The sequence below is a fragment of the Pelodiscus sinensis genome, chromosome 16, assembly GCF_052426305.1.
Source record: "Pelodiscus sinensis isolate ZL-2025 chromosome 16, ASM5242630v1, whole genome shotgun sequence".
Taxonomy (NCBI): Eukaryota; Metazoa; Chordata; order Testudines; family Trionychidae; genus Pelodiscus; species Pelodiscus sinensis.
Window position 1 is genome coordinate 9,169,913 of NC_143067.1, and position 27,510 is coordinate 9,197,422.

The following is a 27,510-nucleotide window of genomic DNA, read 5'->3' on the forward strand; positions in this document are numbered from 1 at the left end:
TGATTAAAGATGTCTCCCCACCCCTGGGCAGACTAATAAAACCCTTTGTGCCCCAACTAGTGTCTGAGTAGTGCTTTACCATAAGAAGAAAAATATGGCCAACCCCCTCATTCTCAGCTTTGCACATACAGTTCACTGAGGGCAAGTCTACACTAGAGTTTTGTCGGAAAAATGGCCATTTTTCCGACAAAACTTGAGTTACGTCCACACTGCAATCTTGTTCTTCCGAAAGTAAATTGAAAAAACAGAGTGGTTTTTTCCAGTGTTGGTAATCCGCTTTCTATGACGAAGAAGCCTTTTTCCGATAGAGCTCTTTCGGAAGAAGGTGTGTGTGGATGGGGAAGAGGGAGTTCTTTCGAAAGAAGAGGAAAGAAGAAAAAGCACAGGTGTCCTGGTGGCCACTCCGTCCATAGTAATCACAGCTGAAATGCCAGATAGAGTCCATTCAGTATGGACACTATCTTTCGAAAAAGCAGATCACTTTTTCGATGTGCTTTTGTGTGTGGACACTCTCTTTTGCAAGAAGTTTTTTCGGAAGATCTCTTCTGAAAAAAGGTTTTTCCGAAAGAAGCCTGACACCAGAGCATTCCTCGTGACCCATTCAGACTAGATGCTCTAAATCATTCCTTCAGGCCTGAACACATCTATGAATTATCCTGGATTAATTTGTATTACTTTTCATTATTCCCAGATTTGCAAAAGTGAGGAATTTGCAGTGAGTCTTCCAGTCACAAACGTCAATTAGCACAATTCTACCTCGCTTGTGTAAAAAGTTCACCACTTCCAAATTCCACCTGAAAGGTTGGAATGGTTTGCTTCAAAGTCTTCTCAGGCAAGATAACCATGCAGTCTCTCAGACAAAACTATGGCTTTTTGAAGCTCAGAGATATGCATATGTATGTAAGCCCAGCCCACACCTGAGACTAGTAGCTGTTTAGACTCAATTTCTCCTTGTTTTAATTAAATTACAGTAATTCCTCATTTAACACATGCCCGCTTAACACGGTTTCGCGATAGCACGATTTTTTTGTAGGGAACGTTTTTTGAATTACACGACTGTCCCCGGAATAACAAGATTTCCCCAGCTGGCCCGTTGCCGGTGGCTGTGCGTGGCTTTCCCTGCCTCCCTGCAAAGTGACAAAGGGTTTGCCGCTCGCTGCGCCATTCCCTGGTGACCCCCCCCCCCTCGCCGGATGCAGTGTGGGTCCCAGTAGACCCGTCACAGGGACATACTCCCAAGCCAATCCCTCTCTCCCCTCCTCCCCTTCTCTTCCCTAGAACCAAACACCTCCCCTCCCTGCTGTAACTCAATACCCTTTCTCCCCCAACTTTATGTCCCGGTCCCAACAGACACCACCGCTTGAAACGCAACCCTCACCTTTTCCATTATTTTCAATGGGAAAATTGACTCCGCAAAACACGTTTTCACTTAACAAGATCATTTTCTAAAACATATGTATAGTATTAAATGAGGAAGTGCTATTCTGCATGAGCGCATGTAAAAGGAGTGAAGGAATAAAGAGTACCTGAGTATTATTTGTGACTTTAGCTATCCATGAGTGGAATTCAGGAGTAACAACATAGTTGTTATACTTCACAAAAATGCCATACATTCATGTCAGCACCACACCTTAGTGTTAGTACAGCATAAGGGAAAGACATCAGATTTATCATAGTGATAGGGCCAACATGGCAACTCAGATCTGATTTTGATTACCTCAGACTTTGATGGTGGGTAAGGATGTAGGGTTTCAGTTAGCCCCTCTATAATTTAAAGGGCCCATTTGTCAAAAGATACCAGCCCAGTTTGCATTACAAACCCTGTCCCCTTTGCCAAAGCCTGAGTGTGTCTCTTGCTAGTTCTGATTTTATAGGATACAACTTTAAAAACTTTTCTTGAAGACGACTTTTCTCCACCTGCTGTTTATTTACTTTTCCTATTTTTCTCTTTCAGGGGAGCAGTGCCAAGGAGACAAGTCCATGTTTTGTCGCATGGATGTTCTCTCTCGTTACTGTTCCATTCCTCGGTACAATAAGCTGTGTTGCAAGTCCTGTAAAACGTATAACAACATAACCAAGGATGACAACATAACTGACTCTAACGGACGTAAGAATGACATTGAAGAGAACCTCCTGCCTACCCTCACTCCTCCTACAGGGGTTCTTGTCATGCAGACTACTGCTGGACCCCTTCTTGTTTCCAAATCAAACACTACCCGTTCCAATGCAACTGAGGACCACCCAGAAATTAATGTAGTAGACGTGCCATATAAAATCGACGGGCTGGACAATGAAGTACCACAGCACAACATCATCCCAAGGAGGAAGCTCCCTTATGAAAGGACAAAGAACCAAAGGATTCAGGAGCTGATAGCTGAGAAAAGGAAAAAAGAGACGAAGAGAAAGCTACGTTAAACTGGAAATACGGCGCAAATGACTTTTTTTTCTCTTATAGAGATTTTACCACTACCATAGTAATGCCCATGTCATAGAAGCTAGAAAAAGAAAAAATAACGGTGCTATGGCAGTAATGCCAAATTCTAACATCTACCACAAAGAGAAATGTAGGATTGTTTCAAAGTACTAGTATAAACATTTTGATGGGCTAGGATTACAGGGTGCTATAATGTACTAGTGCAATATCATTACAGTATTTCACTGAATCCAAACAAACCATAATACCTAGCCCAGATCAGCAGGTTTTTGGATTATCGGCTGTCTTCACCCCTCAATGCATTGCATAACTCCCAGGAAATGATAATAGATGTTACAGTCAGCAAACAGACCCTGTTACTGACAGATGCCTTTAATAGTGTCTATCAAGAGACACGTTGCATCAAAACATACACTAAATTACTCCCAGATTCAGAAAGGTATTTAAATATATGCGTGATTTTAAACATGTCCTGTTGCCTTAAATGGAACTATTTTCATGGCTACATTTACATGGACACTTACATACTTTTCTTATCTGGGATCTTATGTTTGAGATTATTTGTACAACCATGTATTTAATCAAAGTTCAGAACTGATAACCAGTATTTTGCATGTTCCCATAAACAACTTCAAAGCATTTTTTTCTAAGCAGTTGAATCTATAAAAAATATTTACTGTTTGACTGGACCTATACAGTTTAGTCCGACAATGTCCTAGCCTTTTGTTTACAAGAATCTTTGTTCCATAATCATTAAATTCCTGCAATACAATATGCCCAATGGTTTTAGTGGCCATTCTTTTTGGTCTACCTTTTATCCACACTCTGGCTCCATCTACACTGCTTTGTTTTTGCAGAAGAGGAAATGCAAATGAACTGCTCATTAGCATTTCTCACGCTCTCATTTGCATACGCTTCCGATCCTTTTTGCGGAAAAAACCTCAGTGTAGATGGGACCATTTTGCACAAAAAATCCCTTTTGCACACAAGCCTTAGTCCTCATTTTTTGAGAATAAAGATTCTTGTAAACAAAAGGGTTTTTTTGCACAAAATGTCCCCATCTACACTGCGTTTTTTTCCCCGCAAAAACCTCTTCCGCAAAAAGGATCAGAAGAGAATATGCAAATGAGAGCACGAGAAATGCTAATGAGTGCTTCATTTGCATTTCCTCTTCTGCAAAAACCTGACAGTGTAGACGGAGACAGTCTGTTTAATGTAAAATGACTGGATTCTCTTTTCCTTTCCTTTGGTGCTTCATGATGAAAGTGTAATTTTGTGTTAATGTTTTCTGTAGTACAATGTTACATCATTCTGAAGGAAAACAGTTTGCATTCTCAACCTTCCCTTAGGACAGCTTTGTTGCAGCAGAAGTGAACAATTGTTCATCATGCTTATATATAAACACAGTACCAAGTTTGTTTAGATCTTAGAAATGTGTAGCCCGACAGCCCTTTGAGTATTTCCTTTCCCTGCAATGTCTTCTGATAGCTAAGTCACCTCTCCATTTTACATAGCTCATTTTGGATCCCTAGCAGCTAGACGACCTATTTTACTTGGTGGTTTGTACCTTTTGGCGAGGCCAGGCCTGCTTTCACATGCCTATATATAATACAAGGATGTTACCAGCTGCCACATAGGATAACTAATGTGATTAGTAGGTACTGAACATTTCAGTCAAAAACTCCCATTGCCTTCAGTGCGTTTTACAACCCTGTAGTATTATGCGAGTAGGAATTAAATCCTTTGTGTTTGTGGCATTTATTAATTTTGCTTTCGCCTATTGAGCCAACTTTCCCTTGTCTGCTCAAGTTTGTTACTATTTTCTAGGCATTAGGGCCACCTTGACACTGTCATTTCACATAGGAAAGGCAAGTGAAAGATGGCAAAATGCTCTCGCGGGTTTTTGATCTTGAAGTGAAACTGTCACCATGTATCTCCTCATTTGCATTGCTATCTTGGTCCTCACGGAAAAAAACACCACAATTGGCTTTCTGCTGGGGTCCCCAGTTCTGCTTTTAAATGTTGTGAGTGAATGGGCCACTTCTGCTGCAAAGTCCCCCAGTTTATATCGTAAAGAGAAAGAATTAAAAGTAACCTTGAGTGCACTGAATTATTGGAAACAGAAGGTAAATCTATGTCCAGAAACTGTCGGAAGGACAAGAGACAAGGTTTAAAAAATAATAATTTACAAAGACTATTAGACAAAATATTAGAGAAGGGGGCTACGTTTTCCCTGCATAACACCATCAGCTTTCCTTCTTCGCAGGAAGATGTGGAGATAAATTCAAAGTAATATGTCTGAAGTGCTTAACCACAGCAGTGATAAGGGTATTTATAACAGCCTAAATTGGCAGATGTTACATCAGGGCTTGAAAGAGGTCAAGACCCCTATAACAACCTCCCTGGTTATGGTATCTGCAGGAACAGAGATTGGACTTCCGGGTTCAAAGCATTCGCTTGAGCCATTGGGGTAAGGAGCGAGGGTTCATTAGCAGAGTCAGAAATCTCTTTAAAAGGGCCCACTCCTGCTAGAGGGGGACAGAGAACTGCCCTTTTCCTGTATGCGCTGTACTTCCACTACCTCTTCCAGGCTTTTCCCACAATAACCTCTTCCCATGGATGGTGGAAGAATGTTTCACACCTGTCTGGGTTTCTTTTTGGGTCTTTAAAAAAAAAAAAAAAAAAAAAAGGTCCAACTCGTGAAAACACTAAGACAGGCCAGGTTTGTGGGTGCGACTGAATGAATGGCACAGCGGAAGAAGAGAAGGGAAGAGCTGTCTTGCTCACACACAGTGCTACATCCGAGGCACAATGCCATCTCCTACAACCCCCGATCGCATGCATGTTGCAGAAGCGGAACAGCTGCCGGTTTTGGCAAGGATAAGAAAGCTTGGAAGAGGCAGTAGGTGGGAGTCGGTGTATACCTACCCACTGTGTTTGTGATGGGGGAGAGAGGCGCGAAGGAAGACAGGAGAGGCAAAGAGACAGCAAAGGGGAGAGACTGTGAGTGTGGCTGCTGGCTGCAGATGGTAGAGAGAGTTTTCATCTTCCCAGAGCGACTTTACTTTAGCTGAGGTGTGTGATTTTATGCTCAGCGAGTCGGGCAAGTGCTAGCTGTGGTCCTGGCTTATGCATAGGCTGAGCAGGGAGAACCTCAGGTGCATTCCTCAATAGGTATTTTAGTATTTGCCTCAGTACCTGCATGCTTAGCCCCCTAGGCCAGCAAAGTAGGTGGGTCACCACTGCAGATAGCCGTAGTTATATGCACCTGTAACAGAGGCAGTTGCTGGTAATCACATTTATGACATCGTCACCTAAGGATCACCCAAGAATGCCCCTCCACCCTTGCGCATGGAGCCATAGCATGGCCCTGCCATGAGATGCTGACAGCCAAATAGATGAGACAGTTCCCTTTCACATTGTTTTGCCCGTGTGCTCCCAAGCATTGCTTAGCGTGACCTGTGCTGTCTGTCAGGTGCCAGGATGGAGTGTGTGGGTGTTTAAAATTGTGCAGCAGCAGCCTTTCCTGGGGGGTTGAGAGCCTCTAACAAGCTTACCTGACAGACCCCAAGTGCTTCAGAGGCTGCCATGTCATTGTGCGTATGCATAAAATATAAAAGTGAAGTCATGAGTGCCAGAAAGGGAACACTGGCAACTTTTATGTATGCAAGTCATAGCTAAAATGCTGCCCCAGTTCAGCTGCTGTGCCTCAAATCTAGATTCAGGAGAGAGGGATGAAGGGGGGAGAGAGAGAGAGACAGAAATGTGAGCTATTTTATGCTTTTCGAGTTTCCTCTGCTCCATTGAGATTGTTCAACTTAATACTCTCTTCTTTCCCTTTAGCAGCATAACGTTAGGTCTATGAGGGCAATACAGTCATCAGGGAACCCCACCCTAATGTAGCCAAACAGTATATCCAGTCATGCACTAAACTAGACAAACCTATTTGTGGGGAAACCTGGAAGGGTTGGGAACCTGTGGTGGTAGCTGCCAGACCCTGGTCCTTATCGCCCCAAAACTCCTCTTCCGCCACTGGACCGTGTGAGCCCTTTTCCCTCACCTCCGTCTCCTCCTCCCAAAGTGTTGCCCAACACAGTCTGGGAGAAACTCTCCACATCGAATCTTTGTTCTGCCTGGCTGCATATTGGGAGGAGTTGATGGACCCTTGCCAAATTCATTGGGTAGCTTTGAGGGGTAACAACTTTATACTGTCCTCTGGCACCCTCTGGGGGTTGTGTTTCCTTCTTCACATGCAGTCCAGAGGTAACGTTTAAATGGGTTCTGCTGTTCCTGAGTTGATGGAATAGGTTTAGCCAGGGCACCAGGAAGAAATACATGACAAAACCCCCACAACGTCAAAAGCTGCCCTAAACCGTGCCCGTTACCACCGAAAAGAAGGTGGAATGTTGTGTGTCAGAATTAGATAGCAAAGCCACATTTTCACTGACCCCAGGAAAGAGCAAATTCTGGGTTGTTCTGCTTTTCTGTATCATCTCAGCTCTACCCCCTGCCCAAGGCTTCATATTTACCGAGTGACCAGATGCATTGTGGCTGATGTTAGAGTTACGAACCCCCTGGAGCTGAAGTCTTTGAAAACCTCGTAAGCTGCCTTTTGAGTTTCAAAGCTCATTGAAAGTTCAGAAACAGACTTGGCACAGCAACATTTTCCCTCTTTCCCAAGGGGGGATTCCATTTTTAAAATCAAACAAATGAACAAAACCTCCCCAGATTTGCCAACCTAACAGGCAGCCCGTGCTAGATGACAGGAACAGAACACGTGCCACAAAAAGCAAGGCTGGTGCTAGTATCCATGGGGTAGTCACAAAGGACCTTAACCAATGCAAATGGGAACCTTTCCTTTGCCTTCAACAAGTATTGGATCAGACTTCAGAGCATCTGTTGTTCTGTTCTTTTCCAAAACTCATTCCTTTTTCAGGCTCTCTGTACTGAGTTTTCTCTCTGCCTTCTTGCTTTCTTTCGGACTGGGTGTTAATTCCATTGGTGTGCTTTTTCAATGTAGGCTTGTTTTTAGCATAAAGTCAGTGATATCTGAGCCTAAGTCAAACTCTTCAGTAGACATTGTTCAGGAGGGAAAGCTTCTGGCCATTGAAGGTTTGTCCAGACCTCTGTGAAACAGACCTGGCAGGCACCTTCTCCTTGCGATATTTCCATATGAGAAAGAATCGTCCCCTTAAGAACAGCATTCCTTTAAGCTGACCCTAATATCTGCAGTTTGTGGAGAAGTCAGGAGCCTAAATACCTCTGAGGAATTGGGCCGTTTTGGTTAAGAATAACGAATGTGGAAGCAATAGCTGGGGTCTGGCTCCCAGTTGCTTTTCCTTCTTTTTATATGGTGGCAGAATATGTGGCTTGTTTGCAGGCCTGTTAAACTTTGGACAGCAGCTTCCTCTTGTGGTGTTTCTTTTTGCATAGGCAGCACCGTTTCATGCATCACAAGCCTTGGGCACCAATTTAACATAACGCCCAAGAATAAAAGAAAGGAATCTAGTTATGGATCTGGTGATTCTGCAGAGGGTCTGTCTGTCATATAACTGCCTGCTCTCCATGCCAAAACAGTGTTCTCTCTGCAGAAGGGGCATTTCCTGGTAGGTATTCATGCGGTCATGGAAATTAAACCCAACACCCTGCCCATTAAACCCAACCACTAAATTAATGCAGTCTGATTTTGAACACAAGCTGATCAACTTTCTGAATTAATGTTTCTCTTCTTTTTCTAAGCTCAGTATCTTTGCGACACTAAATCAACCATATTTCCTTTGGCAGCTATCAAATCCCATTTTTAACTCACCTTAATACTTCCTTTAGAATTCCTTTACCATTCACCAGTACCCATTTTAACACCTACCATTCAAATTTAGGTTCTCTTGGTACTCACTTCAAATGCTTTAAGAAATTTGAACAGCTTATAAATGGTGCTTTACGTGTACTCAAAGGGCCTGCATGATTTACTTTATTATATAATACATTAAATGCCTTATATATTCATCTACAATGCACGGTATTAGCTATGTTCATCTGAATAACTGTATGGCACTGCCATTCAATTACAATACATATGTCTTCACAGCATTTGCAATGAATAGCCATTTGTTGTATATTAAAATGTATATAAAAATTAGAACTTTTAATTTTATAATTTATTAAAGTTCAAAGGTCTGTTTTCTTTTGCAAAAGTGTTGGACTTTTCCCTTTGGTAGCTCATTCTGTCCAAAGGAACATTGGTTGTGGATGTACGGAGGAGAGGTGATTTCAAAGTCCAGTGAGTGTCTTTTCCTTTCTTAGGGTGTGTCTAGACTACAGGGTTTTGTCGACAAAACTATACCTTCATCTACCCTGCCGCTGAGTTCTGTCGACATAACATCGACAGAACTCAGCGGTTTTGTCGATGACAGTAAACCTCATTCTATGAGGAATAATGCCTTTTGTCAACAGAGTTCTGTCGACCGAAGGCGCTATTGCATCTACACTGTCCCTTGTGTCTACACTCTCATGTCGACAAAGCGGCTTGCATTGTTGACAGAACTGGATGTAGTCTAGATGCTCTTTGTTGACAGCTTTTTGTTGACAGTACCCGTCGACAAAACTTCTCTCGACAAAAGCCTGTAGTCAAGATGTACCCTTAGATGCTATGTTTAGTTGAGTGTTTCTCAAACCTTTTTTTATAAAGTACCCCTTTTTCAAAAAAAATATATGTGCCCCCTTTTAAAAAAATTATAAGTACCCCCAGTACCAACTGTTTTCAGACACACACAATTTTTTTCTACCGTTGCAACCCATTTGTTTAAACAACTTAATCGTGGCCGGGCGGGCAATGAAGTTTTTGGGTGTAAAAAGTACAAAAATAATAAAGCGCTGTAAAACTTAAAACAAACATTCAGTTTTCTCCAAATTTCAGTTGTGTTGATGTACCCCCCCGACTTCTCTCAAGTACCCATGGGGATTCTTGTACCACTGGTAGAGAAACACTGGTTTAGTTCACGGTGATCAGGATGGGGTTGCTACAGAAGTCTAAGCACAAAACACGTTGTTAGTGTTTGGTCTGGGCCAGACCTGCTGATGGCGGGTATGGGGGGGGGAGGTTGTTAAGGGGCCAACTGCCCTGAGATCTGGCCTGGGGCTTCCAGCCACCTCTACCACTCGTATTGTCAATTTCATAGATCGAGTAATTTGGGCTCCAGTTTATTATTTTTGCTTTGGAAGAGAGATTTATCCTCTAATTGCACCTTTCATAACATACTTCCCGCAGGCATATTCTCCTACAATATCCTGCATGTTCATAAACAGATTCTGTCCCAAACCTCTTCCTGCTAATTCAACTGTATTTCTTGACGATTTGGAAGAGTTTTCCTCTCCTTGTCTACTCAGAACTAGCACCCAGTATGTAGCATGCAATGTGATGCAACCCTTTCTTTACTCAAACTAACTTCCGTCTACACTGTTTGTTTTTTGAGGAAAAGGAAATGCAAATGAAGCGCTCATTTGCAAATCTCACACTCTCATTTGCATAGTCTCTTCCGATCCTTTTTGTGGAAGAGGTTTTTGCGAAAAAAAACTCAGTGTAGATGGGGCCATTTTTTCGGGAAAAACCCCTTTTGTGCAAGATCCATTTTTGAGGAATAAGGGATCTTGCGCAAAAGGGTTTCTTTTGCGACAAATGGCCCCGTCTACACAGGGCTTTTTATTGCAAAAACCTCTTCCACAAAAAGGATCAGACAAGAATATGCAAATGAGAGCGTGAGATTTGCAAATGAGCACTTCATTTGCATTTCCTCTGCCGCAAAAAACAAAAAGTGTAGACGGAGCCTTACTGTTTTCATGTTTTTAGTTGAGTACATTTGTTTAGAGCCTGGGAAAGATCCTGGCCTAGATGCACCCCTGCTTTGAGCCCATATGGCAATTTCTGTGTTTCCTGAATTCAGACTTGTTGAGTCTCCCCTCCTCAAAAATGTATTCATCTGATACAGTTTAGACCCTGACCCAAAGGCTACCAAAATCAGAAGAAAGACTTCCTTTCATTGACTCCAGCAGGCTTTGGATCAGGGCTTCACGGCAATTTCTGCAGGACGTTGTTAACAGTCGATCAAAGAGGCAGTTGATATTTTATTCTCAATCAGACCATTTTACCTTTAAATATTAAGCAGCGTCTGAGACACATCCTCCTTGAAACCGAAAGGGAATATAGATCACGGTTACAATTTTTAGAACTTACCACTGAATTGCAGGATTTGTCCCCATTCATACAACTGAATGTCAGTTTGTTTGGCATTGAGGGTACGTCCACACGGCAATAAAACACCCGCTGCTGGCCCGTATCAGCTGACTTGGGCTCATGGAACTCAGACTGCAGGGCTACAGAATAGTAGTGTAGACATTCAGGCTTGGGCTGGAGGCTTGTCCCTAGGATCAATGTTCCCTCTAATCTTTTCCAGTTGTGTGCGGAATAATTTTTTTCTACTTGCACCACAGCCTGTGTGAATGTGCACCACCAGGAGAAACACGAATCTCTCTGTGGACACTCTGCTAATCAGCTGGGTGGCATTGGAATCTCTCCTGAGCAGCTGCACAAGCACCCAGCTTACAGGGAACAACCCAATGAGGGGCTGAGAGGGATGTCTCAGAGCCCAGGCTCCAGCTGGATGACTACACTGCAAATTCCTGGCCCCGCAGCCATTCTGCTAACATGGGCTAGCTGCAGGCATGGGCAAGGTATGAACACTGGCTGAGGGAGGTTAGCCCCCCCAACCTTGCCCCTTCCACCTAAAGCCTCTTCCAGGGCCAGGACTCTTTCCCCTCCCACTCCCACAGCGTCCTGTGGCCACCATCCTTCCGCACGTTTCCCCCCTTCCCTCAAAGAGGAGGGCAGGACCCCCCGCTCCAGACCACAACTGGGCAGATCGTGGCTTCAGGCCCCCTACCCAAGTCCCAGAAAGGGGAGCAGGCCATGCATGGTTACAGCCCCACCCCCAACACAGCCCCAAGTGGCGGGCAGTGTACAGCTCCAGCCCCCAGCCCTGGAGTGCAGGGAAGGCGAGCGGCGTGCGGCCCCAGTCCTGGCCAGAGCACGGTTGGACTAGAACAGTGGTCCCCAATGCAGTGCCATGGCACCAGCCGGGGCGTTCATGTGCGCCTGCCGAACGATCTGGGCCGGCCCTGCCCTGGGCACACGGCACATGCGCGGCCCCGTCTCCAGGCGCCCGGCAGCCCCAAAAGTTTGGGGCCCACTGGACTAGAAGCTGCACCAGCAGAGGCGGCCTGGGCCGAGTGGCATGTGGGCAGGACCATGCCTCATTGGTGAGGGAGGCAGGTATCGCAGGGCAGTGCAGCCATGCCCCGAGAGACCTGAGGAACGAGTGAGCGTGAGTTGGAAACGTGTGTAACGTCACTTTGAGCGGAGGGCAGGTTAATATATTCAAATGTTATTCTCGCTTTCACAACGCAGTGAACACGGAAGCCACTTGACATGGCATAGTCACAATAAAGGCAAAGCTTACAAAACGCCCCACCAGCGCTCTTCTCGGCAACAGCAACTTCAGCAGCTGTTAGAGCAAGAGGCAAGGCGAGATAATGAATGGTTCCCCTTATGATCAGCGTTAGGCTGTTATTTTCACGGCCTCGCTGTGTGTCTTAGTTGCCAGCCACTGACAGTATCTTGTCACAAAGCTCTTCACCAAAATGCAACCATTGGTTACCAGCATCTGAGCCTCTCGGGGCAATCCCTTGCAAGGGACAACCCTTTAGACATTGTATTAGCACAGCATTTGCCGCTATAAAACGCGACAGCACATTTTAAAAGCAGTAACAAGACCTCCGCTCGCAAGAGCAGATTGGAAAGCCTTTGTGTACATGGCTTGAGGATTGTATCTATTATTTTAGGGCCTGATCCTACTGAGGTCACTAGATCTTTTTAATTGAAGCAGTGGCCCATGGTGATGTTGCTATTGCAATTTGCTTTCGACCGTGTGGGGGGAAAGGAAACAATGTTATAGCAGATAGCTCAGAGATCAAGGCTGGACTACAAAGGGTTTCTTGTTCAGGCCACAGGTCTGAAGCCTAGCCAGATACATGATTGTGGCTCTTCCTACAGCACTGTGGTGTAATGTAATAGGGTTTCCCCTGGGTGCAGCCTTGACGTTTAAGAATGACATCAATTCATGCCATGCCTGACTCAAAAGAAATATGCCTCATGCATATCTTTTATTTGGGGTCAAAGGTCCAGATCCGCAAAAGCTATTTAGGTGCCTGACTCTTATTGAAATCAATGGAAACTAAGCCACTTAGGCACAAATCCTCACAAGTATTTAGGCAACACACAGCCACTGAAATCAATGGTGGGATCAATGTTTCCTCTAATCTTTTGCTCTCGTGTGCAGAATAAATTTTGCTTTGTGCACCAAGGCATGTGTGAATGTGCACCACCATTAGAAACACAAACCTCACTGAGCACTCTGCTAATCAGCTGGGCAGCACTGGAATTTCTCCTGAGCAGCTGCACAAGCACCTAGCTTACAGGGAACACTGGTAAAACTGCATTCGGCACTTAAATACTTTGCAGATCCAGGCCTCTGCTTTCCATGTGTGACATGGGCCTCATACAACTTCCTTTCTCCCATCTTTTCTCTGGCTTTCTCTTCAGTCCTTTTGTCAAAGACTACAGCTACACTGCAATCTGGATTGACACACTGATATCAATCCATCGGTGATTGATTTAGCGGGTCTAATTTAGACCTGCCAAATCAACTGCAGATCACTCTCCCATCACCCCTGTTACTCTACCCTGGCTGAAAAAAGTAAGGGAAGTTGATGGGAGAGTTTCTCCCAGTGACCCTGCCTTCTTCCCACCCTGCAGCGTATAGCTTGCGGTAACTCAACTTATGTTACATATTATTCACATAACTGGAGTTGTGTAGCTTGAATCGACTTTCTGCTGTAGTGTAAATGTAGCCAAAGAGTTTATAGTTTGGCTCTTGCTACATGTCTGTACAGCACCAAGCACAATGGGGCCCTGATGTCAGTTGGGACTGCTAAGTGCTACCAGAATACGAATGATAGATTACCAATATGAATGGCTAGATAAGGAATGCGAATGACAGATAACAAATCAGGTTACAGCCAGGAATGTTCATGGAATGATACAGAAAAACCTCAACCCTAAGTAAGTATTGGCTCTAGAAAGCTGATTCTAAGAGTTAAGCTTCTCCAAAAATGAAATGAACCAACACTGCTCTCCAGTGCTTAATTTGTGCCACAGCTGAATTCCAGCACCTCTAGGCTTGGTAGTTCGTAGCCCTGGCATCTCTCAACTTGCTGCATCAGTTCTGAATGTAAATAAATTGCTTGAGTCCCGGCATCTCTCATTACAAATTAAGCACTGTCGCTTGCATGTCAGACAGTGCATGCTTACCAGGAAACGGCTCACAGCCTAAGAATTTTTCTCACAATAATTTCAAACAACAAATGCATTCAAGAAATAACAGACCTGTGGATTAAATTCACTGACTAGTGCACTTGCTGTGATCTCTCCATTCTGCTCTTTACCCGGTGTGCACTAAAGCAGAAAGCTATTTGGCACTGCGGGAATAGGAAACATTAGCGTAAGAGATTATTGCTGAAGGCAGAATTCTCTAGCTTGTTTGCATATTCAGCATTCAGACTGAAACCACAAATAGCAAACACATGGATTGGCTGTTTATGAATGTAACATTTGGCCTGGCCCCATAAATCCACAAAAAAACAAAATCATTCCCTGTGAAACGTTCGGCTGAGAGGGTTAGGCCAGAAAAGCTAATGCAGGCAATATCACTGCAGGGTCAAGTCGGGTTTTCATTAGGGAGCTACACTTCGTTACTGGCCACGGGTCTGAGCGTGACGGGGTTTGGAGCAACCCCCCCCCAGATGTGGAAGTGAGATGGAATGGGCAGGTACAGCATACCGGTAAGACGTGGCCGCTGTACAGGCCCATACAGAGTTGATTGTAACATTGCTGTCCCTTTTTCCCCACCTCCCTCCCGGACCACTGATAGAGGAGGGAGGCACAGCGGGCAGTGAGGTTAAAGAACTGCTAGACATGGAGACGGGCACAAGGCAGCTGCCTGGGGCCTGGCAGGCTCCCAGCTACTACTGCTGTGGCAGTAGCCAAAGCCCTGGGCCTTTTGAATCACCACAGGAGCCCTGGGTGCAAAGCCCCATGCAGCACTGAAGGGGGGGGAGGGCCCTGCCCCCTATGGCGTCCTTTGTAACTTAGCTCACCCCTTACAGTACAATTTTTAAATGGTGTTCACCCCGGACTCCAGCTCAGCCCCTAGTGTCTTCAATGGGAGCTGCTCAGGAAGGGTCTAATCCGCTTGCCTTGAAACCAGGGGACACTGACCTCGCAGGGAGAACCGCTGGGCCCTCCATTGCGGCAAATGGGGAGCTTCTGCACGTGTGAGGTGCCAAGAGCTCAGTGTTCACTGACTTTGGGTCCTTACTTCTTATCTACACAGTGCGGTGCCCGGGCCAGTTCCTGAGCCCGGCTTTTCACAGACACGCGACTTGTCTTGTCTCTTTATTCCTACAGCTCTGCATTCTAGCCAATGCTAAATACTGGGGGCGGGGGAGCAATGTTCCCTCTTATCTTTTCCATCCATGTGTGGAATAAATTTGTATGTGCAGCAAGGCCTCCTCCCTGACATCAGTGGATGTACGTACCAGGGCAGGCTCTGTCTAGAAGATCAGGACCTTAATGGGCACTGAGGTTCCTTTCCTCCTCCCCCCCCCCCCCAGCATTCCCTGTAAGCTGGGTGCTTGTGCAGCTGCTCAGGAGAGAGTCCTGTGCTGCCCAGGTGATCAGCAGAGTGTCCACAGAGAGGTTTGTGTTTATCCTGGTGGTGCACATTCATACCATTGTTGGTGCATATAGAAAAAATTATTCCGCAGACAAATGGAAATGATCAGTGATCTTAGGGCCTACTAGTCATGCACATGCTCATAGGCCTCATGAATCCCCTTTTGCTAGTCTCACCTCATCAGTGGTTGGGAGGAAGCCAGATCCACTGTGACTGAATTAGCCTCATTCACACTGGTCCTCCACATTGCGATGTAACACTCCCATCTTTGCATCTGTGCATATATCCCTGTCAAGCTGTAGTTTCCGCTTCAGGCATCTGACAAACTGGGTTCCAGCCCACCAAAGCTTATGCTAAAATAAATCTGTTAAGCTTTACAAGCGCTCTACCACCAGATGGTGGCATGGGATAGCAAGTAGAATTTCGAAATAGCATCGCCCTTGTAATCACCATTGAGAATTCTGCCCAGATGAAATGTTGCTCATCATACTCTATCCCCAAGCAGAAATAACAGTGGTGTCACGGAAAGAAAGAAAGAAAGAAAGAAAGAAAGAAAGAAAGAAAGAAAGAAAGAAAGAAAGAAAGAAAACTCCCTCCCCTTTTTACAACTTTTGCATCTGACACTTGCAGAAAATAAATTATCTTGGTGGAACTCTACTTCTCTGAGGTTATGTCTACACAGCAAAGTTATTTCAAAATAACTTTCCTACCGTCTACACAGCCAAACCGCTATTTCGAAATTAAATTGAAATAGCGGAGGGCTTATTTCGAAATTGATAACCCTCATTCCACAAGGAATAGCGCCAATTTTGAAATTGCTATTTCGAAATAAGCGCTGTGTAGATGCTTATTTCGAAATAGGGGGCCTCCAGCCCTTCCCAGGGTGCCCTGCTGGCCACTCTGGGCACAACCAGGAAAACTCCTCTCCTCCTCCCCCGCTCCCCCGGAGCCCTTAAAGGGGTAGACTCTGGCCACAGTGCCTGTGCCAGCTCCAAGCCTGCCAGCCCAGAGCCAGCAGTCACTGCCCCGGACCCAATGACCCCAAAATGTGAGCCAGCAAGCCACTGGCAGCTAGCCCTCAACTGCTCCCCAGGAGCAGTCTGCCAGCTCCCAGGAGCCTGCCAGGGCCTGGAGAAGCCGGGCACCTTTCTGGTCCAGGGGGGAGATCATGGACCTTATTCAGGTTTGGGGGATGCCCCTAACATCCATGATCTCTGCACTAGATGGGGGAACATGGCCGTCTATGGCAGGATAGCTGCCAGCCTGGCCACCAAAGGCCACATGCGAACCTAGGAGCAGGTTTGCATGAAAATCAAGTTGGTCCGGCGAGACCCCCAACCCTGAACTTCCCCGCCCCCTTCTTCCCTTTGCTTTCCCCTTCCAGCTCCCTCCTCCCAGGTTTCCCCCTCCCCTCTCCCACTCTCTCTCCTCCTCTCTGCTGCCTCCTTTCCCCAGTCTTACCAGACTTTCATCCCCCCACCCCCCCCAGTTTTGTTAAATAAAGAGAGTTTGTGTTCATTAAAATACATATATTTTATTTGACATCAGGAAGGGGGATTAGGGAGGGGTAAGTGGAAGGACGTGAGGGAGGAATGAGGCAGAAGCCCCTAGTGGGGCAGACCAGGGAGGCTCTTAGTGCTCCTCAGGGTGGAAGCTCTCCCACAGGGCCTCCTGGATACTGACAGCCTCCCGATGGACCTCCCGGATGGCAGCCTGCAGAAAGCCTACAGGCTCACAGCAACGCGTCCAGGAGAAGCACCAGAGTGCCCAGGGGCAGCTCTGGCTCCATGTTGCAGAGTGCTGTGGTGTCCCAAGTGAGGGCAACTAGAGCACGCAGACACAAAATGCTTTGCTGTCCCTCATCAAGGCAGGCAAGCAAGCAGGGAAACCTGAGAACCGGCTGACCTGGTTCCAGCCGGCCTTAAATGCAATGCAGTGTCCACTCAGTGTGGACGCGCTATTTTGCAATAGCAAAACGCTATTTTGAAATGCATTTTGTGTGTAGACGCGTTATTTCAAAATAAGCTATTTCAAAATAACTAGTGTAGACATACCCTGAGGAATTAAATAAAACCAAGCAAAAGACTTTAGCAGAAGGGAGTATTAAAGAATACCAACACTGTAAGCTTTTCAGTGAGTGTTAGAGACCTACCTGCCTGCTCCTCTTACCAAGCAAAATTCCATTATCAAGCAACAACTCTGAACCAAATCTGCAGCAATGAAAAAGGTATCATGTCAGCAATTGGAACCACTAAAATAAACACTGGGCAAACAATTCCCAATGACTCATTCAGCAATTGGAGTGCATTTTCCTGGGGCTGAGTTGTCTGAGAGGAGAAGATGCTGTTCTGGAATTTATTCACAGTTCCCTATTGTTTAACAATTTGTTTATTGAACAAAAGATGTCCGCTATAATGATTTCAGACTGTTTGTGAGCTGTTGGTGCTGTGAGTACTCATGATGTACACAATGTGGCTGGTCAGCTAAGTTACAAAGCCCTTGTTTCCCCACGCGCTCACTGATGACTGAAATTGTATAAAGAGCAGGGGAATCTGAGAGCTCTCAGGAGAGCTGTCAAACTTTTCCAGTGCAAAAGGGACTCGGGCTGCTGCTTCAGATGAACACAAATCCCATTCCCATGAAACCTGAGTGGTCATCCAGCCCGTTTCATGAAACACAGAGCTGCTGACTTTGGCTCCGTGGTTTTTCAGAACTAGCATCATGATGCGATACGTTGAATACTGCATGCCGATGTGGTCACCTCTCCTCAAAGAAGATGTCTTGGCATTGGGGAGAGTGCAAAAAAGGACAACAAAAATGATTAGGGGTTTGGAACGGCTGCCATAGGAGGAGAGATTAGTAAAGCATTCTTTTTCAACTTGGAAAAGAGATGACTAAGGCGGGAGGAATATGACCAAGGTCTATAGCATCATGACGGGCGTGGAGAATGTGAATAAGGAAAAGTTATTGACTTGGTCTCATAACACAAGAACAAGAGGTCACCAAATGAAATTAATGGGTAACAGGTTTAAAACAAACAAAAGGACGTACGTCTTCACACAACACACTGTCCACCTGTGGGACTCCTTGCCAGAGGATGTTGTGAAGGCCAAGACTATAACAGGGTTAAAAAAAGACTTAGATAAATTCATGGAGGGTAGGTCCATCAATGGCTATTAGCTAGGGATGTGAATGGTTAACTGGTAAGCCTCATCCTTAATGGGCGATGCTTACCTGTCATGGTTAACCCATAGGAGCTGAAGCAGCCCCCCCACCCTCACCCCGCCTGCCACGGCAAGAGGGCTGCTCCAGCCGGGAGGAGCCCACCATGGGTGGGGTCACTTCAGCTGGGCCAGAGCAACCCCCACCCATAGTGAGGGGGCTGCTTCAGCCTGCCCCAATTTAAGCAGTGAACTGGTTAAACATAACTGATTGAAGGGGATTTTACATCCCTCCTGTTAGCCAGGATGGGCAGGGAGGTGTCCTTAACCTCTGTCAGATACTGGGAATGGGCGACAGGAGAGCGATCACTTGATGATTCCCTGTTCTGTTCATTCCCTCTATGGCACCTGGTATTGGCCACTGTCGGCAGACAGTATACTGATTAGACGGATCTCTGGTCTGACCCAGTCTGGCTGGTCTTATGTTCGTATCTTCTTATCAATATTTCCAAAAGTTTGTTTGTCCTGAAAGATCTCCAAAATGGTAAGAGCTAGAAACACCAAATTTTGCACAGATCCTACTGATTTCCTAACTTAAATAACTGGATTGGTTATATCTCAAAATTGGTTCCCCTGGTTCCCCCCGGAACCCCAATTGGGCCCACTGATAATTAGCTTTTAGTAGCGCCTGATCATAGAAACACAAAATTTTGCACAGATACTACTGATTTCCTAACTGGATTGGTTATAGCTCAAAATCGGTTCCCCAGAATCCCAATTGAGCCCCCAGAGCCCCAATTGGGCCACTAATTAGCACCTGATCATAGCCATTTTCTGGACTCATCTGTTAAGCGTCACATAAACTGCAACTACAAGATTCTTGCCCTATGATAACAGAAAAAGTACTAGCTATGTTCATGTCTTAAAGTAATATATAAGAGAAAAGCATTTCCAATAAAATATGCTATGTTAATGTCATTGACATAGTTCATTCATCACATCTTTTACTATATTTTCCCTGGGCGACGCCAGGTATTTCTGCTGGTATGTAAGAAGACCAAGTATAAAATAAGGACCTTTTTTTCAACAAAGTCATAAATAATACAGGACTCAGAGAGTGCTGCAGCTAAAGCCCCATCTTTTTGAACTTCTTCTTGAATTTTAAGCAAATTTCTTGCAAGGCCTCCCCCATTTTTGCATGGTTCCAACTTCACATATTATATACAGGCAGTCCCCGGGTTACATGGATCCGACTTACATCGGATCCCTACTTACAAACGGGGTGAGACAACAGCGCACTAGCTGCTTCCCCCAGTAGACCAGGGAGACACGAAGCTAGCGCCCTTCCCCTTTCCCCCCCCCCAAGCAGACCAGGGAGACGTGGAGCGGCTTTTCTCATCAGACACCTCAGCTTGAGAATAAAGGACTGAGGGAAGTGAGGTGCGGGAGAATAAAACTGAGCTCTGGAGAAATGTTTGGCTAGAGTTTCCCCTACAATATGTACCAGTTCTGACTTACATACAAATTCAACTTAAGAACAAACCTACAGTCCCTATCTTGTATGTAACCCGGGGACTGCCTGCATTGCGTACAGCTATTTCAAGGGGTTTTTCGACAGTTCTGGTAAGCTGAGACAACCATTTACCTGTGGTATTCATTTACTACAGCTATGCCCAGTCAGAACGTCAGTGCACCGTTCCGCATACATTTCAAATCTCAACAGTCCTAACATGGTTACAAAAAATAAAGAGCTGATGGGGGGGAAACGTCGAAGTGGTTTAGTCTTAAATTAGGATGTTTATTATAATGAAAACGTCTTTCATTTAATAGTACGATGTATGAGGCCCCACCAGTAGCCTGTCGCGGAATGAGTGGCGTTATACTGAAATCATGCTTTACATCTAAGAATTGTTTTTTGCAAAGAGCAGGCAAATTTCAAGAGCTACCATTGCATTCTAACAAGTGCAGCTTCTGCCAAGGTAGCACTTAGCATACCTGTCACAGCCCACCTATGCTTTATTAAAATTGGCTTATGAATATGCATATCTTGAAGATGCTTTATGCAAACCAGGTCATGTAACATGTCATTTTAAAGTGTATGAAGTTAGGAACATGAAGTGTGAGTCTGGTTTTTAAATCTAAATGTGCAAATGAGAGTCACTTTAGGAACTTAATGGTTCAATACTCAAACCAATGACCCATGAATTGTTTTATTTTTCCTGTAAGCCCAAACTGTGGTTGATCTAAGAAAGACATGTCATGATGCCTTGTGGTACTGGGATCCATCTTGAATATGGTACTTTTCCATGAGGATGGGGAGATTGAACAAAGGTTCATGCCTTGGGGGGGGGGGAGGAGTCTATTTAAGACAGTGGTCTCCAACCTTTTAAGCATGAGATCACTTTTTGAATTTAAGTGTAATCTAAGATCTACCTCAGACCCAAATACTCTTGTCCCGCTTCCTTTGTGCCCCCTTCTCTGCTCACTCCATCCTCCCTCCCTCCCCCATCCTCCCTCACTTTCACCAGGCAGGGGCAGAGGGCAGGGGTGCAGGCTCTGGTCTTGGACTAAGGGATTTGGAGTGTGAGAGGGGCTCTGAGCTGAGCTTGGGTCAGGCAGTTGGGGTACTGGAGGGGGTTCCAGGTGCAGGCTCTGGGAGGGTGTTTGGATGCAGGGGTGCTTGGGGCAAGGGAGGGATTTGGGGTTCGGGATGGGGTAGGGTTTCAGGATGTGGGTTCTGACCTGGAACAGCTGACCTCAGGTGGCTCTTGGGTGGTGGTGCAGTGGGTGCTAATGCAGGCTCACCCCTGCCCTGGCCCTGAACCACTCCCCAAAACAGCTAGCAAACTCCATCACAAGCCCTGTTGTGCCCCCTCTCTGCTCTGTGGGCATAGGCTACAGGGTGGGAGAGGGGGCACCTTCACATCAGAGTCCTTCTTCTTCCTCCCCATCCCTGCTCAGCAAGCAGGAGGTTCCCGGGGGTTAGAGGAGACAGCTCCAAGGCAAAGGGCAGGAGATGTGCAGCAGTGGGGGAAGGGGCAGCTGACGTGTCCGCACTCGATAGTCCCTTAGCCAAACCAGTCAGGATCACCTGTCAGAGGCTCCGAGATCTTCCTGTAGATCCCGATTGACCGGTTGGTGACCACTGATGGGACGCCATCAGTCCTTTGTCTTCAGTTGGCTTTTGAAACTCCCTCGCCCGTCCTAAGAGGCTACAAAGGAAGAAACCTGAAAAAAAGGACTTTAAAGAACTTAATTTGAGCTGTTTCACAGTGGCATGGACAGTGGACTCTTTTAGGCACTTTAGAAAGTTCTCCCACTGTCGTCAACATGGTTTCTTTAGAGCTGAAAGGTTGTCTCTCTGATAAAACTATTGTTTTAAAAAAAGAAAAAAGCACAAGTAAAGAATATTACAGCCCGATTTTTGGGCGAGCCCACAAGCTCTCATCGTTCTCACATTCTCATTGGGAGCTGCTGGGTGGGTTTAAGGGGAGCTGACTGAACCGCCAGGCCCCTGGGCAAGGAGGGGTGACTCTGTGATCCTGGAAAAAAGGCAGGGCTTTGGGCAGAAGAGGTGAGGCTGGAGCTAGCCTTCCTCTACCAGCCCTTCAGCAGCACCCAGGCCATACCAGGTGGAGCTCCAGTGGCAATTTAAAGGGCCTGAGAATCTGGCCTCTATTGCCCCCTTTGTCCCTCCCCCTTTTATCAGGCCTAGTGGGGCCTAAGCACTTTTCAAATCTGGCCACTATGCTGCGATGCCAAATGAAACGCTGAGCTCCTTTGAAACGCCAGCCCCAAATAAGCTGAAGCTGTAAACTGAGCATGTACAGAAGGCCTGGTCTAAATTTTAATGCTGCCCTAGCAATGTCACTCAGGACTGTGAAAAATTAAGCAGGTCTAACTTGTGGTAGAAAGCCAGCTAAGCCGATAGAAGACTTCTTCTGTTGACTTTCCTACTGCTGCTCAGAGAAGTCAATTTCCTACGGAGAGGGGTAATCTGTCACTGAGGGAAGCAGCTAAAGACAATGGTACAAGTGCTCTGGCAGAGCGGAGACATGGCCAATTCTGGCCTTACAATCATGTTACGGGTTTGGATGTGATCGATCACCACCTGGAAATTCAGAGTGAAAGTCCAAGTTGTAGATGTTCAAAACTGTCAATGAAACCTCATGGGATTGGTGTTCCTAACCCCAGCTGGCATTTAGACACCTCCCGTTCTGTGATTTCAATAGGAGTGAGATACCTAAGGCCCAGCCCCAAAAGGTAGTTAGGTATTTTGGAAATCTGCCCAGGACACCACCCTGGATACCAGATTGAGATCAGGTGTTGCCGAAAGCTCACCCCGGAACAGTGAATGACCTTTTATTTCATGCTGCAATAACCAGACAGAGGCAAAGAATTTTATCCTTCACAAATGCAAAGTGCTCCACTTAGGAAGGAACAATCAGTTTCACACATACAGAATGGGAAGCGACTAGTTGGGGGCAGGTGAACAAAGCCCACAGGTAAGTGCTGCATGTGCGGGACTGGGAGATGGGTTGGAAATGGGGGGGACTACGGCCTATAATGGGAAGGAGAAAGGAGGGTCAGGGCACAACAGGGAGGCAAGATCAAATCAGTATCTTAGATGCCTATATACAAATGCGAGAAGTATGGGTAATAAGCAGGAAGAACTGGAATTGCTAACCAATAAATACAACTATGATATCATTGGTATTACAGAAACCTGGTGGGATGGGACGCATGATTGGAATGTTGGTATGGAAGGGTACGGCTTGCTCAGGAAGGACAGACAGGGAAAAAAGGGAGGAGGGGTTGCCTTGTATATTAAAAATGTACACACTTGGACTGAAGTGGAGATGAATGTAGGAGATAGCTGTGTAGAGAGTCTCTGGGTTAAGCTAAAAGGGGTAAAAAACGAGGGTGATATCATGCTAGGAGTCTACTACAGGCCACCTAGCCAGGTGGAAGAGGTGGATGAGGCCTTTTTTAAACAATTAACAAAACTATCCAAAGCCCAAGATTTGGTGGTGATGGGGGACTTCAACTATCCAGACATATGTTGGGAAACTAACACAGCGAGGCACAGGCTATCCAATAAGTTTCTGGACTGCATTGGAGACAACTTTCTGTTTCAGAAGGTTGAAAAAGCTACCAGAGGAGAAGCTGTTCTGGATTTGGTTTTAACAAATAGGGAGGAACTAGTTGAGAACTTGAAAGTGGAAGACAGTATAGGGGACAGTGATCACGAAATAATAGAGTTCATGATCTTAAGGAAAGGTAGAAGGGAGACCAGCACAATTGAGGTAATGGATTTCAGGAAGGCAGATTTTGATAAGCTCAGAGAACTTGTAGGTAAGGTCCCATGGGAAGCAAGACTGAAGGGAAAAACAACTGAGGAGAGTTGGAAGTATTTCAAAGGGACGTTGTTAAGGGCCCAAAAGCAAACAATTCCGCTGTGTAGGAAAGATAGAAAATATGGCAAAAGACCAGCTTGGCTTAACAAGGAGATCTTGCACGATCTCAAAATAAAAAAGTAGTCTCATAAAAAATGGAAACTAGGACAACTAACAAAGGAGGAATATAGGCAAGCAACACGGGAATGCAGGGGCAAGATTAGAAAGGCAAAGGCACAAAATGAGATCAAACTAGCTACAGGCATAAAGGGAAACAAGAAGACCTTTTATAAATACATTAAAAGCAAGAGGAAGACCAAGGACAGGGTAGGCCCACTGCTTAGTGAGGAGGGAGAAGCAGTAACAGGGAACTTGGAAATGGCGGAGATGCTCAATGACTTCTTTGTTTCGGTCTTCACCGAGAAGTCTGGAGGTGTGCCTAACGTAGTGAATACAAGCAGAGAGAGGGTAAGTTTAGAAGATAGGATACACAAAGAACAAGTTAAAAATCACGTAGGAAAGTTAGATGTCAGCAAGTCACCAGGTCCTGATGAAATGCATCCCAGGATACTCAAGGAGCTGATAGAGGAGGTATCTGAGCCTTTAGCTATGATCTTTGAAAAATCATGGCAGACAGGGGAGATTCCAGAAGACTGGAAAAGGGCAAATATTGTGCCCATCTATAAAAAGGGGAATAAGAACAACCCAGGAAACTACAGACCGGTCAGTTTAACGTCTGTCCCAGGGAAGATAATGGAGCAGGTAATTAAGGAAATCATATGCAAACACTTGGAAGGTAATAAAGTGATAGGGAATAGCCAGCATGGGTTTGTGAAGAACAAGTCATGCCAAACTAATCTGATAGCTTTCTTTGATAGGATAACGAGCCTTGTGGATAAGGGAGAAGCGGTGGATGTCATATACCTAGACTTTAGTAAGGCATTTGATACGGTCTCGCATGATATTCTTATTGATAAACTAGGCAAATATAACTTAGATAGGGCCACGATAAGGTGGGTGCATAATTGGCTGGATAACCGTAGTCAGAGAGTTGTTGTTAATGGTTCTAAATCCTGCTGGAAAGGGATAACAAGTGGAGTTCCTCAAGGGTCTGTTTTGGGACCCGTACTGTTCAATATCTTCATCAATGATGTAGATATTGGGATAGAGAGTACGCTTATTAAGTTTGCAGATGATACCAAACTGGGTGGGGTTGCAACTTCTTTGGAGGATAGGGACATAATTCAAAATGACCTTAGCAAGTTAGAGAAATGGTCAGAGGTAAACAGGATGAGGTTTAATAAAGAGAAATGCAAAGTGCTCCACTTAGGAAGGAACAATCAGTTCCATACATACAAGATGGGAAGCGACTGTCTAGGAAGGAGCATGGCGGAAAGGGATCTAGGGGTCATAGTGGACCACAAGTTGAATATGAGCCAACAGTGTGATGCTGTTGCAAAAAAAGCAAATATGATTCTAGGTTGTATCAACAGGTGTGTTGTAAGCAAAACTCGTGAAGTCATTCTGCCGCTCTACTCTGCACTAGTTAGGCCTCAGCTGGAGTACTGTGTCCAGTTCTGGGCGCCACATTTCAAGAAAGATGTGGAGAAATTGGAAAGGGTACAGAGAAGAGCGACAAGAATGATTAAAGGTTTAGAGAACATGACCTATGAAGCCAGGCTTCATGAACTGGGCTTGTTTAGTTTGGAAAAAAGAAGATTAAGGGGGGACATGATAGCGGTTTTCAAATATCTAAAAGGGTGTCACAAGGAGGAAGGAGAAAACTTGTTCATCTTGGCCTCTGAGGATAGAACAAGAAGCAATGGGCTTAAACTGCAGCAAGGGAGGTTTAGGTTGGACATTAGGAAAAAGTTCCTAACTGTCAGGGTAGTTAAACACTGGAATAAATTGCCCAGGGAGGTTGTGGAATCTCCATCTCTGGAGATATTGAAGAGTAGGTTAGATAAATGTCTATCAGGGATGGTCTAGACAGTATTTGGTCCTGCCATGAGGGCAGGGGACTGGACTCGATGACCTCTCGAGGTCCCTTCCAGTCCTAGTATTCTATGATTCTATGATCAATTTCCTTCTCTTCCAAAAGGCTCGGCTGTAACCAGGCTATTTCCCACTCCCTCTGTGACTTGAGGATAGTATTTGAACAGCTTTCTTCCCAAAGTGGGTGTGAAATCTGCAGTCTGTGCTACCCCAGCTGGTAAAAGTGCTCCCGATCCAATGCCAGCAAGTTAATGTCAGCCTGGTCAGTAATGTCTCCCAGCCATGGCTTTAGTGCATACCACTGTCGCTGTCGACTGTAACGCACCAGAGGTTAATGGTCTGTGTTAATACAATTAACACAGTAAAATCTGGAATCTGACATAAGGCAGGTCAAGCACTCATTAAAATTTCATATGAAAGGAAAAAGTATGTGAGAGAGAGGCAGCTTCATGCACCAACACTTTTAGGACCATAGTCACTGCCCCACCGGGTCAGATCTGTGGGCCATCCCAGCCAGAAACCTGTCTGACGGGGGGCAGAGGCAAATGCTTCCAAGCAGATGCACGTGCCACAGGCAGGCTAGCCTGAGCGCACCCTCTTGACCTTTAGAAATTACAGACTGGAGTAAGTCCTGCAGAGTGAGGTATAATAGCCCCCCTGAAGCCCTAAGTAACCACAGCAGTGGTGTCCAAACTGTGGTATGTCCGGCACTGGGTCTCATTGCTACTGGGGGGGGGAGGGTCAGGTGACCAATGGGAGTGCTAAGGCAGCTCCCTGCCTGTCCAGGCCCTGCAGACTGTGCTGTGCGCTAGAAGTGGTCGGCAGCAGGCCTGACTCTTAGGTGGGGGGCGGGAAGGAGGGGGAGAGCGCACAGGGCTCCCCGCACTGCCCCTGCCCTCAGCACTAGCTCCGCCCTCCCACTGGCTGGGAACCCGCTACTGGCTGCTTCTGGGGCACAGCCTGGTCTGCCATGTCCGAGGAGGCAGGATGCCTGTTTTAGCACCCCCACTGCACCGCTGACCGGGTGCCATTCCAGGTAAGCTCCTCCTGCCCCAGCTCTGACCCCCTTCCACAACCAAAGCTTGTGCCACCTCCGACACCCCCTCCTCAGCCCTTCCCTGGACCTAGCCCTCTAGGCAAATGATGCTGGGGCATGGCCATCAACAATTTTCATCAACTGGGGCATGGGAAAAAAAGTTTGAAAACCCCTGAGTGACTGTGGATAGTTTTTGCAACCCCCATCAAAAGTCCAGGAGCTCATCTCTCATTCAGTAAGTAAGTGGAAAGTAAATGCTAAAACTAGTCAAGGCAGAAACGCCGTGTTTCCCGGACGCTCTTGGACCAGCTTAGGTCTTGTCTGTGCTGCAGACCTATGGCCGTGTAACTACGTCACTCTGGGGTGTGAAAAATCCATATCCCTAAGTGACACAGTTCAGTGGGAGAGCGTCTCCTGCCAACACAGCTACTGCGCTTGTGGTTTCATTATGTCGTTGGGAGAACTGTCTCCTGCCGGCACAGGGAGATCTGACAGTAGTGCGAAGACATCAGGGCAGCTGTGCCTCTCTAAGCTCTCCAGTGTAGACACATCCTGAGCTGCTGGGAGATTTCTCAGCCATTGGCTTAAAGCAGTGATGGGCAACCTCAGATAGTGAGCCAGCTTCATCTCAGTGTGCCACAAG

The 27,510-nt window shown here is 45.9% G+C and overlaps 1 protein-coding gene across 1 annotated transcript in view; it reads left to right on the forward strand.

Moving 5' to 3' along the window:
* ADAMTS2 (ADAM metallopeptidase with thrombospondin type 1 motif 2) overlaps window positions 1-8,524 on the forward strand; it is a 310,181-nt gene extending 301,657 nt beyond the window's left edge. Inside the window, exon 22 of the mRNA XM_075900502.2 lies at window positions 1,955-8,524. Coding sequence (XP_075756617.2) covers window positions 1,955-2,415 — 461 coding nt within the window. The 3' untranslated portion in view covers window positions 2,416-8,524. The remainder of the gene's footprint in view (window positions 1-1,954) is intronic.
* The last annotated feature ends 18,986 nt before the right edge of the window (window positions 8,525-27,510 follow it).